The sequence below is a fragment of the Crocuta crocuta genome, unplaced genomic scaffold (assembly GCF_008692635.1).
Source record: "Crocuta crocuta isolate KB4526 unplaced genomic scaffold, BGI_CrCroc_1.0 scaffold156, whole genome shotgun sequence".
In the NCBI taxonomy this organism is placed as follows: Eukaryota; Metazoa; Chordata; class Mammalia; order Carnivora; family Hyaenidae; genus Crocuta; species Crocuta crocuta.
Window position 1 is genome coordinate 2,313,391 of NW_027531308.1, and position 16,198 is coordinate 2,329,588.

The 16,198-nt window shown below is 39.9% G+C and overlaps 1 protein-coding gene across 1 annotated transcript in view; it reads right to left on the minus strand.

The window, feature by feature from the left end:
- Positions 1–12,332: 12,332 nt before the first annotated feature.
- Positions 12,333–16,198, minus strand: part of AQR (aquarius intron-binding spliceosomal factor) — a 95,933-nt gene continuing 92,067 nt past the window's right edge. The window contains exon 36 of the mRNA XM_077771681.1: positions 12,333–15,606. Within this exon, the coding sequence (XP_077627807.1) occupies positions 15,295–15,606 (312 nt within the window). The 3' untranslated portion in view covers positions 12,333–15,294. The remainder of the gene's footprint in view (positions 15,607–16,198) is intronic.

Genomic DNA, 16,198 nt, shown 5'->3' on the forward strand with positions numbered 1-16,198 from the left:
GAGCCTGCTTGGGATTCTCTCTGACCCTCCCTTGTTCCTCTCTGCTGTTTCCCACCTCCCCCTCCCTTCTCAAATTAAATAAATAAACGTTAAAAAAAAAAAAAAGAAAGAGCATTTTAGCAAGAGGCCATGTAAGCAAAGGTATAGAAGCATGCTGTACTTGGGAAACTGTGACAGAGTGGCACAGCGTGATGGTGGCACTGAGCACATGGGATGGGGCTACAATCCCTGTAAGTGGATTAGTGTGTCCCAGCACTGGTACGACTGCCTCACTTCACTCATGACCTCCAGTGTGGACCATGTTACCTTGCCCCATCTGACACTGCATTTCCAATCTGTTTCTGCTTTCCTCAACTCCTGATGCTATGCCACCTGACACTTAATACTGCCCTTCTGAGCCAACCCCCCAGCTTCCCTTCCTGATCATCATTGATCCTTCCAACTAGTCTACTTCCAGAAGTTCAAGACAAGTGACCCATCCAATCTAGCTTGAGACCAAGGACATTATCCATGTGCTATCTGCTTCTTAGTCCCAGAACTGGGCTTATACTTTACTCTGTAAGCCAGGAATTCATAACTAGAAATACAAGGATGGGGTCCATGGAATCATGAACCACTAGAATTCTGGGAAAAATACTGTCACTGAAATATTAAAGGGAATTGGAGCTTTCATTAGACTCCCAATGTAGCTACTCATAGCTCTTTAAATCATCTAAAATTAAATAAAATTAGAAATTCCGTTTCTCAATCTCACTAACGACACTTCAAATGCACATGTGGACAATAGCACGGATTATAGGACACTTCCGTCATTGCAGAAAGTTCTATTGGACAGTACTGGCATAGATAACAGGGTGCCACTGAGGACAGTTAAGAGGGGGACCACATGTGGTATAAAAGGCTAACAGCAAATGGAGGACAGATCTGGGAAGGGTAAAGCCATGAGTCAGGGAGGCTAACGGAGGAATGGGTCTCATACAGTAGTGACGGGAATGGAGAGGAGGTTACAAGTGTGAGTAATGTGTCTGAATACTTGGGGAAGGACTCGATGAGGGGACAGGGGTAGAGAAAGAAGTCAGAGTCAACTCTTAAGTTTTCTAATTTGGAAAATGCTCATATGGTTTCCTTTCCAGCCTCCCTCTCCTTCTACTGCCCCCTCATCCTCCTTAACACCCTGGGCCACGTCCTGGGTCAGGGCCCTCATCTCACTGTCTTCTCTGCCTAGAATATTCTTCCTTCAGGAACCCAAATGTCTTCTTCCCTTACCAGCATGAGTGACTAGAAGATGGGGAGACAGTGAATGTCACAGAAGCAAGTGTGAGGATGAAAAAGCTTATGAGTCATTCTGCTGATGTGAGTCTGAAGGGGCCAGTAAAATGCTGAGTCATCACAGATCAGTGCCAAATATGCACTGAAGAAGGGCAGATGGTCAGTACCGGGGCAGTATCTGGAAACAGGTACAACTGTCATCTCACCGCAGGTACCCAAGGGCCTCAAGTATTCACCATCTTTTCAATCTTCTCTCAGCATATGTTTCCTGATAAACTTAGCAATACTAAGTACGAAAACACTAACGTGTACAGTATGTTAGCCAACCCAAATGCTTTTCATTTGAATGTGGGCAAGGGTCCTAAGCTCTAAGACTGAATCTTGAATGGTGGATTTTTATGCATTGCTGACAAATTTGGTGAGAATACATTTCCCCTACTCCGTCTACCCCTGATATCTCATAGGTAGCCTTCATTATGAGCTGACTAAAGCAATTTTTGAAAGGCATTTAGCAAGAGGGTGGACAGAAAAATTCTTTGTGACTAACTCCCCATTACTCAGAAAATGTAAATGGATCAAACGAACCATCCCCTCACCCTCCTAGCATGTTGGTAAGCACAATGTTACTGTATAATGTGAAAATTTCCAAATAGAACTAAACTCAGGTCTATAAATATACATGATTAAGGCTTCAAATATAGCACTGCTTTATTTTCATGGGGGCTATTTCTGTGTGGTGATTGCCTGGCTGATTTGCAATTTCAGAATACAAATGGCTTTTCTCCATAGCTAATAGGAAACTTGGCAGGGTGCTGTACACCCAGGCCCTCCTGAAAAAGTCTGTTAAATAGTGGTAAGTGCTCGTCTTCTGGGTTACATAAGCGAAGCTGACAAAAGACAACAGTACAACCCCAGAGCCTGCGAAAATGAAATAGTGTTTGTTTGGTTTCTCCTCTTATGCTAGAGGAATACCAACTCATCTGGTAATAAATAATGAAATGATCATGAGTGCTTATCCCCTATGATATTCCAAAGTTTTTTTTTTTTTTAATTTATTTATTTCTAGGAGAGAGAGAGAGACAGCGTGAACAGGGGAGGGTCAGAGAGAGAGGGAGACACAGACTGAAATAGGCTCCAGGCTCTGAGCTGGCAGTCAGCACAGAGCCCGACGCAGGGCCCGAACCCATGAACCGCGAGATCATGACCTAAGCGAAAGTCGGAGGCTCAACTGACTAAGCCACCCAGGCGCCCCTATCCCCTATGATATTCTAAATTAAACATACTTTGGTCAAATTACGAATAAATGCCAGTGGAGATTTCTCTGACGCTGCATTCACAAGTAACTAAAAAATGTTTCAATAAGAATGATGTAAATAAATTCATAACTGTGGGACTGAACCAAAAATCAAGTGCTTGAAGCAACAAACTCTTAGGCTGTTTTAGGCAAAACACTGAGTAAAGAGTTTATTATCTCCTTCTAATAGGGAGAACAGTATAATTATGATCTATGATGGATCTCAAGGCCATGAAGTAACTTTTCTAATATCACCACAGACGGTGGTGATACAACCTACCTCTGAGCCAGGCCTTTGTAGATAGATATATAACAAGATGTTAATATTTTGAAGCAGGTTAGAGAATGATGCACTTTGGAGTCAATGTTCAAATCCCAGTTCTCTTACTTATAAATTTTCTGACTTTGGGGGCACCTGGGTGGATCAGTTGGTTAAGCGTCTGACCTGGCTCAGGTCATGATCTCATGGTTCGTGAGTTCAAGCTGTGCATCGGGCTCTAGGCTGACAGCTCAGAACTTGGAGCCTGCTTCAGATCCGTGTCTCCCTCTCTCTCTGTCCCTCCCTTGCTCATATTCTATGTCTCTGTCTCTCAAAAATAAATAAGCATTAACAATTTTTTTTTAATAAATTTTCTGACTTTGGATAAGTAAGGCTTAGAGAAATTTTCTGCATGGTACAATGGGGATTTTAAATACCTATGTTTTAGAGCTATTGAGAAAATCAAATGAAAGAGCATGTAAAAGCACATTATCTGGCTTGTAGTAAATACCCACTAAACATCTTTAATATTTGGTCTAAAAGTCTACCTTCAGTGCCTCTCACTGACTTGTGAGCCTCCTTTTCCTGGCTCCATGGTCTTTCTTCTTGGAGAACCTTAAACATTTCTTCCTGCCAGATACTTTTAAGGATATAGTCAGGCCAGATATAGAATTAGAACTCAAGGTCAATGGCAGGACCCCAAACCTTGTGTGGAAGAAACAGATCTAGTTAGAGTAGTTGTTCTCATCAAGATACAAATTTAGGTAAGGAAGCAGAGTTAGTGTGAAGTGAATAAAGGTTAGGTTTTAAGACTCCTCTCTTGGATGCCCCCTTCTAAGACCTTATATCTTAGGTATAATTTTGTATAAAAAAATTTGCATCTTTTTTCTTAAATTTGGCCCTTAAAATTGTATATGGTTTGGGCCCACCCAAACTCAGAACTGCCCCTGTCTAGTGCATAAGCTCTAAGCCCAACTGGCAGCAGGTCTGACCAAAGGTGTGGATCACAGGAATGGCCCTGAGTGTTTTACTTTCGCTTTCTGCTAATGAGTCCCAGGATTGGTCAGAGATCAGGGATAAGGCCACAACGGCAGATGGGGTCTAGAGGTTCTATGATGAAGAGAAAAGCCAAGAGATATTGATGAAGCAAAGGTAAATACAAAATTAGAATTCCTTACTGCCTACATCCCATTGACAAGGCTTTGAACTAGGCAGAGTGACCTTCCTCTGGGAGTTCAGTGGCTTCAATGCTGACACTCTGCTAAGGGCAAAAGGGAATCTTAGCCCAGCTCTCCAGGATACTGTTGAGTCTACTTTAAACATGTAAAAATTCCTTTGGAAATGTTCTTTATGTCTATGGACAATCATACTCCAAGTTTACAGCCTCTGAAGGGTCTCATGACTAAGATTTTGCCAAATGGTAATTCGTGACCATTTCGTAACAGCAGCTAGGCCCCCAAGGTCCTAGAAACCTTGTTTCCAAATTCCTTAGAAACTTACTCTGTCCCTAACCCCCTCCCATCCTGAAGGTATATAATCAGTCACCTGTCACAACCTCAGTGCAGCTCTTTCTGCCCACGGGTCCAGTCCCCGTGTTTTAATAAAATCACCTTTTTGCACTGAAGATGTCTCAAATATTCTTTCTTAGCCATCAGCTCTGAACCCAGCATTTCACATCAGTATCAGGAATGAGGAAGCGTCTGACTGAGCTGAAAATTAAGGATAATTTTTCTGCAGAGACTTAAAGTTTAGTAAAAGAAATAAAATGTTACAAAAATAGATACAATAAGGCATTAAATCAATGTTTCCCGAATGCAATCCAGTCTGACTCTGATTCAATAGCCTCACCAATACTAGAAAAAGCTAGATTAAAAAAAATCTGCTAGAAGTTATTAGAACCCTGCTGAAATACCCAGGATTGGAAGGAAGGAAAGCTTACTGAGGCAATCCCAACTTTTGGCACACTATTTTACTCCTAGGGACATGCAGTAGACTGAATGTGTCCTTTCCAAGTTCATATGCTGAAATCTGAACCCCCAGTGCGATGGTACTTGGGGGTGGGGGTAATGAGGTCATGACGGTGGGGCCCTCATGAATGAGATTAGTGCTCTTACAAAAGGGACCACAGAAAGCATTCTTGCCCTTTCCAACATGTGAGGCCACAGTGAAAATACTGGTTGTCACCAGATCCCAATCTGCTGGCACACAGATCTTGGACTCTCTGGCCCCCAGAACTGTGAGAAATAAATGTTTGCATTTAAGCCACTCAGTCCATGGTATTTTTGCCATAGCAGCCCAAATGCAGTAAAATGAGGCATTTGGCAATTCTTGGTGCAGGGCAAACAGCTAAGAAGTCAGCGGTAACTTGATGGGACTGGGAAGATAAATACTGAAGTCTGGAGCTGCTAAGGCAATTGGAGAATCAAGATCCCAGAGAAAAGCGAATGCAAAAATGTGAGCCCACCACCAGCATCGGTTTTTCCTCAGGCTGTTTACTGATTAAGTTGTGCAGGACAAGAGGCTTGGAAGCCAAACAGAAATTGGGTAAAATAGCAAACTGGAGTTTGGGGTCGTTTCATGATGCTACGGAGACAAAAATGGAGTTCTGGACTAGCCACAGAAGGCTGGTTCAAAAAATATTCCCGGCCTTCATTTCTAGAGGGCAACCTCCAGCAATGAGGGTGAGCCAGAGCTGGCCTGACCTTCCCAGAGACAGCAAACCAGTCTGGGAGAGGTGTGGTCCCAACTAGAATGAAGCCATCTGTTCCCTGGCTGTGAGAGTACAGGGTAAGCCCTCTCTGTGGGGAGAAAACACCAACCAGAGCCTATGCAATGTTTCAAATACAATGTCAGGCATTCATGAGAGAGCTGTATGCATCACTAAGAATTTAGTTTATCAGATACACCAAGATAACTATGACTTATATGTTCCAGAAAAATATAAGATGGAGGGGTTCACCAAAGAAATGGAATTTGTTGGGGCACCTGGGTGGCTCAGTTGGTTAAGTGTCCGACTCTTGATATTGGCTTAGGTCCTGATCTCGCAGTCGTGAGATCGAGCCCGATGTCGGGTTCCATGCTGAGCGTGGAGCTTGCTTGGGATTCTTTCTCTCCCTCTCTCTCTCTGCCCCTTCCCTGCTCATCCTTGCTCTCTCTCTCTCTGAAAAATAAACGTTAAAATTTTTTTAATTAAGAAAATAAAGGAAGACAACAAAATTCCAGTATTCAACAACATAGCATTTGTAATTTCCAAGATCCAATAAAAAATTACTAGGCATGTAAAGAGTAGCAATTTTGGCCCATAACCAGAAGAAAGAAAAAAAAAATCAATAGCAACATGCATCAATGCAATTTACCACATTAATAAAGAAAAAGCTTATAATCATTTGGAGGAATATGGAAAAAAATTTTTAGAATTCAACACCCATTCATGTTGAAAAAAAAACACCTGGCAAAATAGGCATAGAAGGAAACTCTCGAATCTGATACAGAGTATCACAAAACCTATAGCAAACACTGAATAGTGAAATATTGAAAGCGTGGCTCCTAAGATTGGGAAGAAACAAAGATACTCATTCTGACAACCTCTATTCAATATTGTGCTGAAAGTCCTCAGTAGGTCAATGAGGCAGAAAAGGGAAATAAAAAGCATATTATCAAAAAGGAAAGAAAGCCTTAAGATTATAAATAGAAATCAAACTACTATTTTCACAGATGACATAATTATGTATGTAAAAAGTCCAAAAGAATCTACAGTCAAACTCTAAGAAATAATCAGTGAATTAAACAACTTCACAACATACCAGGTCAACATACAAAATATATATTTCTATATACCAGTAAGAGACAACTTAAAAATGTAATCAAATATAATTTTAAAAAGTACCATTTATAATAGCATACAAAAATCAAATACCTAGGAATAAATTTAACAAAAAATGGCCAAGACTCTTGTATAAAAAAACTATGAAACATTATTGAGATTAAAAGCTAAGTAAATGTAAAGAAATACCATATTCCTAGATTATAAAGATGTCAATGTTTCACAAATTGATTTATAGATTCAATGCAATCCCAGTAAAAAATCCCAAGTTTTTTTTGTAGAATTGACAAGATGATTCTAAAATTACACAAAGATTAAGAAAGGCCAATATCTTGAAGAATATAGCTGAAGGATATACACAACCAAATATCAAGATTTGTTATAAAGTTACAATAATTAAAACAGTGGAATGCTGGCACAAGAAAACTATACAAATGAAATAATTTTAGAAATAGACCCACACATAAACTGTGTTTTCATTAATGACAAAGATGACATTACTGTGTAGCAAGGGGAAAGCTCATCTTTTAATAAGCAGTGCTGAACCTTGATCCCTACCTCACATCATACAGATAAATCTATTTGAGAGGGCAGATACAAAAAAGTACATTCTGTATGATTCCACTGATAAAAAGCTCTGAACCGAAACTAATCATGACAGAAGACCAGCTATTTCTTTGGGTAGGGAATGATGACCGGTAGGGGTCCTGCTAAGTAATTTCTGAACTGGCAATGTTCTGTTTCTTGATTTGGGTGATGATTACACGATTGTATTCACTTTATGAGAACATACTGAGTTGTTCATCTGACTAGTGTACTTTGACATATGTGTAATATACTTCACTAAAAAGTTTACTAACACAGAAAAAAAGTGGTCTGTACATGGCTGGCATCAGAGCCAAAGAAGTTTATGCATTTCACAAACAAAATACCCGCCTTTTATTGTCATATTTTCCTAAAAATAAATGTCAGTATTTCACACAATGTGTTACCAAATATATCCCTTAGGATCCCAAAATGCCTCTTGGTATGTAGCATGTTCTGCAAGGTCCCACTAACTTAGAAACTCCTGACAACTGATACTTTCAACCTGTTGTGAGAACGCCAAATCTGATGACAGAGATCTTTGCATTTATTTGACCTGCATTTGACATTTCAGACTAGCCAGGTCAAGGTCAGGTGATCCTTGTAACTTAATTCTAGACAAGGACCAATAATTTCACTTCACGTACCCAATATTAATAGTGCTATGTCAACTTAAGAGAACTATGTGACTAATTTAATTCCTTAAGTATTGATGACAGCTGACATTCATGACTTCACCAAAGTGAGGACTATATTTCTACAGAGGAGACACATTCTCTACTTGCTCACACGAGCCAACTCATTTACTGAGAGTCCAAGTAGAGGGGCACCTGGGTGGCTCAGTTGGTTGAACATTTGACTTAGGGCTCAGGTCATAATCTCGTGGTTTGTGAGTTCAAGCCCCACATAGGGCTCGCCTCTCAGCACAAGGCCCGCTTCAAATCCTCTGTCCCTCTCTTTGCCCTTCCCCTGCTTACACTCTCTCAAAAATAAGTAAAACATTAAAAAAAAAAAAGAGTTCAAATGGATCAAGCATTGCAATGGTAGCTTCTAAAAACTTATCACAACTGATTTTGTAATTGTATAAGAGTGTCTTGCTTTCAATTATTTTAACAATAGAATTTTACTCCTGGGAACTTTAACTCACGTAGATTTTCTTTCAGCTCCCAAGTGCTCTAAGGCTGGAGTGTGGTAGGTACAGTTAAATTGGGAGACTGAGCCAGTTGATGTATAATGGTAACTTAAAGTGCAGGTTTTGGTAAATCTTATCTTTCCCTTTATTGAATGTTACACCTTTAAAACTGTAGTTATTTTACCTCTTCTGACTGCTTAAAAATAAAAAAAGTTTTAGCATTTCAGAGGCATAGATTATAAACTACTTACTAGAATTTCTTCCCATTTTGTTTCTTATACCTTTTTCAGAACAAAACAAGTATTAATTTGGCTTTTGCCCATAAATATAAACCCTATAAACATCTAAGCATGTTTTCTATAGATCTCTCATCTTTTATCCTGATTTTTGGCAACCTTATATCCTCTCTAGCATTCTAACACGAGAGGGATTTTTTAGTAAGCTTGCCTTACTCTTGTGCAGGGTGTAGATACTGCTCCTTGTACTTTGTCTCAAGCAAGTAAGTTGGTTTATTTACTTATTAGAGAGAGCAGGGGAAGGACAGAAAGAGAGGGAGACAGAGAATCCCAAGTAGACGCCACACCATCAGCCCGATGCAGGACTCAAACCCACGAACCGTGACATCATGACCTGAGCTGAAACCAAGAGTCGGACACTTAATCCAATGAACCACTCAGGTGGTCCTCAAGCAAATAAATTTAAAGAGCATAGTAAGGGGTTTGCCTGAAAGTGGGGTGGCGGTTCTAGCCCCAGTTCAACTAACCGCGGTGTCCTAGGCAAATCACCCAATGCCTTTGTGTTCGTATCTGCGAATTAACACGGCTGTTCTGGCATTGGTGTCTGTCAGGCAGTCGGCCCTCAACTGTAATGCGCAAGAATTAAATACATTCGAAGATATCTTCCAGCTTTTTCATATTTTAACCCAATTAATTTCTGTGAAGAGGAGTAAACCAGCAAAATAAAATGCAAATTAATATGGCCTGCTTCTGTTCCACTAGTATTCTTGCAACAGTCTGCGATCAGAAAACCACACTGGAAGGTGCTGCCGGAGGCAAAGGGGTAATGAGAATACAGTAGTACAGGAAGCACATTTATTCATGAACAACTGAACTAAGGCGGGGGGGGGGGGCAGGGAGGAAATCTTCCCAAATGGACAAAATAAGCCAACGAACTAAAGTAGAAAAAGACAGTATTTGATATAATCAATTCTTATCCAGAACTCTTAATTTTTAAAAAATGTCAGTAAAATCCATTTCTCAAAACAGCTGTTTATCCTAAACCAGGCATGTCCCAGGAAGCAGCAGCTACCACTGAGGCTCGTGAATTTAAATTTACTTCAAGGAGAAGTGTTACAGGTGAGTGTATAAGTCAGAGACGGAGAGGAAAGGGATTGTGAGGGCAGTCGTCTCTGGAGATCAACTGAGCCAGAATTCAACATGTCTAATGCAACGTTTGGGGTCTTTTATGTTAAATATTCTCAGGAAGGGGATTTTTGTCATTTCCTGTATTTGCCTTTATTTCTTTCTATTATTTCTGGCCTACCCTTCTTGCCCATTGTTTTCCCTTCTTGAAACTTAAACTTTTTAAAGAAACACGTATTTAAAGGGCTGAGAAAACAAGGCACATTGGAAATAAGAACTGTTCTTTCACTGCATGGTAAGAAATGAGAAAGGTCTAGTGTGAAATACTGGAGTCTAAAATTAAAATCTACACAGAGAATGCTCAGTGACCTTTACTTAGGAGGCTTACATGAAAGAATGTCATGGTACAATGATCAATTTTAATTCATTTTCATTTTCAGGATGTTGCTATTAATACCACATGACACTCAACAAATTACACAATATGACATTTTGTACAAATCACTTTACCTCTAGTTTCTTCTTCAGCTGTGTTACTTCAGCCTCTGGTTAATTAAAAAAAGAATTAAAAGCTTTTTTTTTTTTTTTTTGGCAGGGGAGGAAAATTTTTACCTCGACCTTTTTAGGGTTGGTGGCTGGGGCCTGTGAATTAAACCAATGAAAGATAACATTAATAGAAGAAGCATACAAATGTAACTGATACTTTAATCTTTACATCCACGGGGGCTACAACAACAAGAAGTAAAAACCCAAAAGAAGCTGTCAGGGTTAGAAACTTATATACCATCTTAACAAAGAGTGATAAATTGTGAAGCAAATAGGCAAACAAATAGGGGGTTGGAACTTTTAGAAGTGGCAAATGGGGGGCAAGTAAAAAATGGGGAAACAAATGGAGTGTAAAGGTGATTTTCGATAAGGTTTGTCTATACAGACACAGCCCAGTGCATCTGTTTCCAGTAATAAGGGCTATTGTCCTCTTCCTAGTACAGAAGAGACACCTTTACAAAGGAAAATTTACATCACCTTTGTGAAGGGACATTTATGCCCTGCGTTTTGGCAGAGGCAGAGGACAGAGAGCTCTTCCTGCAACTGCTGCTTCTCAATGGCCTTTAGCTCAAAATAACCCTTATGCCAAAGTGGCACATTTCAGGGTTCCATATTATAATCCCCTTAATTTTCTAGGGGGAAAATCAAAGTTCAAATGTTCTGGCAAAGATACTGTTTCCCAAGCTGTGTCCTTCAGTTAATTCTCTAAGGTGTCCTATTTAAAAACAAACAAAAAACCTCAGAAAGTTCTATGATCAAAGAAGTTTGGGAAATGCAGAGTTAAAGGTAAACATGGTTTTCTTCCAGCAGGGGTTCTCAGAACCTTTAACTAACAATGCATTATGGTTCTGCAAAAGGGGAATAATTCACTGTGTTGATCAAGCTTATTTGACCACAAAGCATGTTCTTCAAGACTAGTGTTATCCTGTAATATATGTTGAGAAGTAATTAGCCACCTTTGTTATGTAATGCAGAAGTCTGAGCAGGCATGGAAATAAGTATAGGCTAAAAGATGGGAGAATTAATGGAATAAAACTAGCACAGTATCAGTCAGCAGTAACCATGCTACATTCTGAGTCCTGCTCCAGAGGACTAAGCTCTGGTTTGTCCCTAGGAAGCAAAACTAAAGTGTCCAAAGCTTCTGGATCCCATTGAATTAAATCCCCTTCTCGGGCACTAAAGAGTACCAATGGATGAAGAAAAAATGGTCTCATGTGTTTATTTCCATCCTTGGCTCAGTACAGCTCCAGTTGCATTATTCTTAAACATCTATTAACATGATTGCTTCATAATTACAAAGGCTAACTGCCAAGCCTTTTTCACAGGAAGCAAGGCACTGCTTATCTTTAACTGCTCTTCTGGCTCACGCAAAAGGGTCAGCTTAAAAAAAAAAAATCTTTCTAATCTTATGTTAACCGAAGAAACATCTCTAAAAATGTCATCTGAGTAATTGCAAGATAAAAAGGAAAAAGGACATTCAAGGCACAAATGCAACAATTAGAGGATTTGGGGTGGGGTGTACAGGATTCACAATTGACAGATGTGATCAATACATCAGAAGCATGATGGGACCTAGTATCTTCCCTCTGGTTATTCTATTCTGTCAGAATTTGTATTTCAGCAGAGACCATCTTCAATATTGCTGTCCCCAATCAGTAGACTTGATCCTTGATCCTCAAAGGTCAGCTGCTGCCAGGGGTTCCCTTCCTCATCTTTCATGCTCTCAAAATAGGGGCAAAGCTAAGCACCCAAGTCAGAAGACTGCTTGGCAATTATCTTCTATTGTCCCAACGATGTGGAGGGGAAAATGGAGAGAGAAGGGCTAGTATCTGCTGAGCACTCAGGTGGCAGATATTTTACAATTACAAATTATTTGTCATTAACAAATAGACCTTTTTTCAATTTTGAGAATAAAGGAAACTGGGGCTTAGGTTATAAAATGTACCCAAGGTCAAACCAAATACTGATGAGCAAATGAGGTAAATTTGAGCTAGATTTGCAGGAGTCCAAAGTCTATTTTACAGTTATTATACAGTTTGCTGATCATAAAAAAAAACACTCCATTTATAAAGAAGCACAAATGATCCATTTATTATGCCATTTTTCTTGGTGTCTAGCACAACATCTCAACTTTTATCATCACACTAAGTTCAAGAGACCTGACAATGTTTAGATCCTCTCACTCATTTGCCCAAATCAATGGAGCTATTTATTCTCAACTGCTGGTAATGAACTTTCTTAACTCAGCATTTTGTGGAAAAAAGTCTAAATACTTGAATTGCTTCATTTCATGCTCATTCACTTGCACACAACTTTTTGGTCTGCTTTTAAAAATAGTTTCCAAATCATGACATATTCAGATATGGCAGACAGGATGGAGGGCAATGAGAACATTAGTCTGAAATGGTCACATGGCTAGAGTACCTGTGGCTGTTGTAATCCCAAATAGAAAACTCTCAAATTCATGAAGCAATCGCACTTGTGTGTTTGACTGAAAAAAACAATGAACAGACGGACCACTGCCCCAGGACTATAGACTTGGATTTACCACACTCTTCCATAGGTGCCACCTTAGTTAAGACTATCTGACTCAGTTTCCTCATTAATTAAAATACAAATAGATCTCTTAAGTTCATTTAAAAACTCAAAAATTCTATAATCAACTGCAACTCACTGATCGTTCCTGTGAATAAACAATTTAAAATCAAATCGTGGGGCACCTGGGTGGCTCAGTTGGTTAAGCATCCAACTTCATTCAGCTCAGGTCATGATATCAGTCTGTGGGTTCGAGCCCCATGTTGGGCTCTGTGCTGACAGCTCAGAGCCTGGAGCCTGCTTCGGATTCTGTGTCTCTCTCTCTCTCTGCCCCTCTGCTGCTCATGCTGTCTCTCTCAAAAATAAATAAATGTTAAAAAATTTTATTTAAGTAATTCAAATCCCAACACTATCATCCCTTTTAAAATTCCTTTGACAAAGGCAAAGGACTCACCCATCTTCCAGTTAGATTCTTTTAGTGTGACAGAAAACTAAACAGCAAAGAAAAAAGTTAATCACTAGTTTGGCAGAGGGATAGTGTTTGTAAAATGGTTTACTTCATGAGAAAGCTATCTAACAGTTTCCTTATTCTGTTGCAGGTATCATGACTCATATCCTCTAAAGGGTAGAAAGAAACATCAATCTTTTCCAGGAAATACAGTAATACAGTAAACCTTCTTTCTCTCTTGCTTAGTCTGATACTAGATATTCACAGATGAAAATAATTCTGTGAGTGCTATTCCTCATACAAATGCCCACAACACCTGCTTCCAAATTCTTACAGAGAAATTACAACAGACTGTCTGGCTCAATCCTTACTCTGATAACAAATAGACCAAGGTTTTCCAGTATAGTTTCCTTGGCATTTCCTTCCCCTCACTATCCTTTCCCTTCCCTTTTCTTCTGTTCTCATGCAGGAAGACACCTTGTAGTAGGAGAGTCTGACTCATCCCCACTGCAGCCTGGTAGAGCTGAGCAAACAATAGTCAGTCAAAAGTATCATTGACTTCACTTTCTTGGTTTAGTTTCTTTATGAGTTCTTTCCTTCATTAAGTCTGGATCAGAAGCACTTCAGTGGCAGTGTGTGGTTCTCGCCTATTTCTTCAAAGGTTCTTTGAACGTGGTCAAACCTTTAGGCAGATGAAGTAGAGGGGATATTTTGGGGGAAATGCTCCCTATTAGCCACTCTAGCAGATGCCAAAATGGGGAAGAGTAGTGGGCAAGTTCTCCCTACCTTATTCATCACTTTTCTGGCCACCATGCCCAGAAAACTTTATAAGCAGAGGTCCCATATCAGAAAACATCAGAAAATTGCCATCACAGAATCATCATTCTATGTCTCATTCACATTGAGAACAGTACAGTAATCTCAGAACAATGCTCTCAAACTCCAAAGTGCACGTATATCCCCGGACACTTTGCTGAAACGCATTCACATTTAAGAGATCTGGGGCGGAGTCTACCACACTGCTGCAATTTTAACAAGCTTCAGTGGATGCTGATCCTTCTGGTGTACAAATCACACCTGAGCAGCAAGGTCCTACAGTCTCTGCCCTCCCAGATCTAGAGCATATTTTGAGGTCTCCTTGTGGCTATCTACCAAGAGAACTAGACAGGGCAGAGGAGTTAGAATCTATCCACTGTGAGAATTCTATACTATACAGGGGGTTAGGTTCACTGACTTTCACTGCCCAGACTCTGGATCTTTCTTCCTGCCCAGACAGATGTGCCAGATTCTTCTTGCTTAGCTGAATGACACGTCCTGGCTCAGCCTTACCAGCCTGATTTGATGCCACTCTGCCAGCAACTCAAACATTATGAGCACTTGCTAAAATACAAATACCTGGGTCCTAACTCTGAGATTCGGATTCATCAGGTCTAGAGTAGCCCCAAGAATAAACAGACACTGTAGGTGGTTCTAATACTTATGAAACTTTGGGGAAGGAAATACATGTAGCCTCTTTGATCAGAGAAATCTAGATCTGTCTATGGCTGCTAATGCCTTTACACCAAGGAAGACAGCCAAGAAACAGAAAAAAGGAATCACAACTTGAGTATCTGATATCATGACAGAAGAAACAACTTCCTCCTTGATTTGAACACTTACTTAAGGGTGTTTATGGTTAATTTCAGTGTCCTCAATCCTTTTCTTTGGAGAAGTTCACTGAAAATTTAAAGTATGTCTTATATCTTCTTTAGCAAATTTCTTTTAATGTAGGTGTGAATAAGATATATTCAGTTGATTATAAAAATATCAAAGGAATGGCTATTTGCCCTTCTGACTGAACAAATGAAATTGAAGTTGTTCATACATACACAATTTTCTTTTAAATATATCCAAGAAGATAACCACTGAGATTGGTTAATAAAAATAAGGACTGAACATTAATTAGTACCCTTAAAATAACAAAAGCAAACATAAAATACAAAAAGTAGCTTTACTTAGACTTTATGAATTAAATGTCCTCCCTAAGAAAGGCTACAGGTTTGCTACTTGGTCTCCTCTGGGGCAGGTGTGACATGTTGGGGGGTGCTGGTCTCTGCTGGTACAGCTACAGGTCCTGCCACAGAAGCAGTGCTATCGGACACAGTAGGGACGGCTTCTGGATTGGAGCTGGCTCCTGTGTGATCGAGGGTGGTCTCAGTCTGAGAGGCTGAGGATTCCTGACTGGATCCGGCATCCGTGAGACTGGAGAGATCAGCCTGAGAAGGATTGGCCTCTTCTTCTGTTTCCAGTTCTGTTTCCTGACTTTGAACTTCCTCACCTTCTTCCACCATAGCAGGTGGTAGCTGTAATAAAGTCTAATGAAAGAAAGAAAACATCAATATGAACTCAAGTGAAAGGAAAACACTGGCTTATAAAGCTGAGCTCTCACATTCATGTTATCTTCCTAACAGATACTGTTCAATCTAGAATTTTCCAAAACACTCCTGGCCATTTTATATTACAAACATAGCAACTCTGATGGCAATGGCCTATGTCCTTCTGACTCCAAGGATCAAAGTACATATTAAATCTTCAGAAAAGAAAATAATATAAAAATCAATTAGCTATTTTTAGCAAAAAAAAAATCTGCTAAGACTTCTGCAAAAACATTGTCTCGTTAGGACTGATTGACACAACAGCTCAAGAAAGGGCCAACTTCAATCAAGGAGCCATGTAAGGGGAGGAACCAGCCTTCAGACAAAACCATGGCAAGAGGGAATAGCAGGGCACAAAGCTTCTGTCCCACTCAACAGAACCCTGGAGCAGCTCTACATGCTTAGCCTCCTTCTGGAACAGCTACGATAAAAAAGGCCACCAGTAATGAGTGTGGGTGAGGAGATAAAGCTGCCAAAGCACTCATACACCGGCTGCTGGCAACATGGTGCAACTACTTTGTAAAACGGATTG